This window comes from Apaloderma vittatum, unplaced genomic scaffold (assembly GCF_000703405.1).
Source record: "Apaloderma vittatum isolate BGI_N311 unplaced genomic scaffold, ASM70340v1 scaffold29017, whole genome shotgun sequence".
Lineage (NCBI taxonomy): Eukaryota > Metazoa > Chordata > Aves > Trogoniformes > Trogonidae > Apaloderma > Apaloderma vittatum.
The window spans coordinates 1-698 of NW_009728309.1; the positions used below are offsets into that span (position 1 = coordinate 1).

The window sequence follows — 698 nt, forward strand, 5'->3', positions numbered from 1 at the left end:
ACTGTTCAGTGTGTACTGCTTGCCCGAGTTGTCCATGGTCATGGGGCTGCCACCGTCGATGGAGAGGTTCACCATCTGGTCGAAGGTCACCAGCTCCACGGTGTGGAACTGCCCATCGTTGATGGTCTCAGCGCTGGTGGGGGTGGCTGGGTCATTGGGGACCCCTCCAAACCCATACAATGAGGGGGTGATAGTGCCCATTGAGCAGGGAAGGGGTGGCGGGTACCTGTAGATGGCCGAGCTGGGGTGGGTGCCGGGGTCATAACTGACCCTGACATGGCCCTGATACAGCTCCACGGCCATGTGGTCGCTGTCGCCATTGTATAGCAGGATGCCATTGCCTTCAGCCGTTGAGACCTGGCAGAAGGAGAGGTGGGAGCCACATCCCTGGGGCAATAACCCTAATTCCACCCCCTCTGACACTGCCATGCCCCCCAGCCCTCACCTGCAGGGTGATGTTGGCCCGGGGCCAGTCCTGCAGGTCAGTGAACTGCAGGTACGTGTCACGGTCCACAAAGTTGACGCTCAGCAGCTTTTCACACTTGGGTCCACCGAAGCCGGGCAGGCACTGGCAGAGGGCACGGGTGCCCCGCTCCACACACAGGGCTCCGTTCTGGCATTCGGCTCTTTCGCAGAGGCCAGACTGGCCAGCGGCACGGGGAGGCATCTCGCAGAGCTGGCCACTGTGGGGCCAAGGG

The 698-nt window shown here is 62.0% G+C and overlaps 1 protein-coding gene across 1 annotated transcript in view; it reads right to left on the reverse strand.

The window, feature by feature from the left end:
* Positions 1-3: 3 nt before the first annotated feature.
* SLIT1 (slit homolog 1 (Drosophila)) overlaps positions 4-698 on the reverse strand; it is a gene marked incomplete at both ends in the record, with an annotated part of 14,034 nt that continues 13,339 nt past the window's right edge. Inside the window, 3 exon segments of the mRNA XM_009874041.1 lie at positions 4-133; positions 227-357; positions 446-683. Of these exon segments, the coding sequence (XP_009872343.1) occupies positions 4-133; positions 227-357; positions 446-683 (499 nt within the window).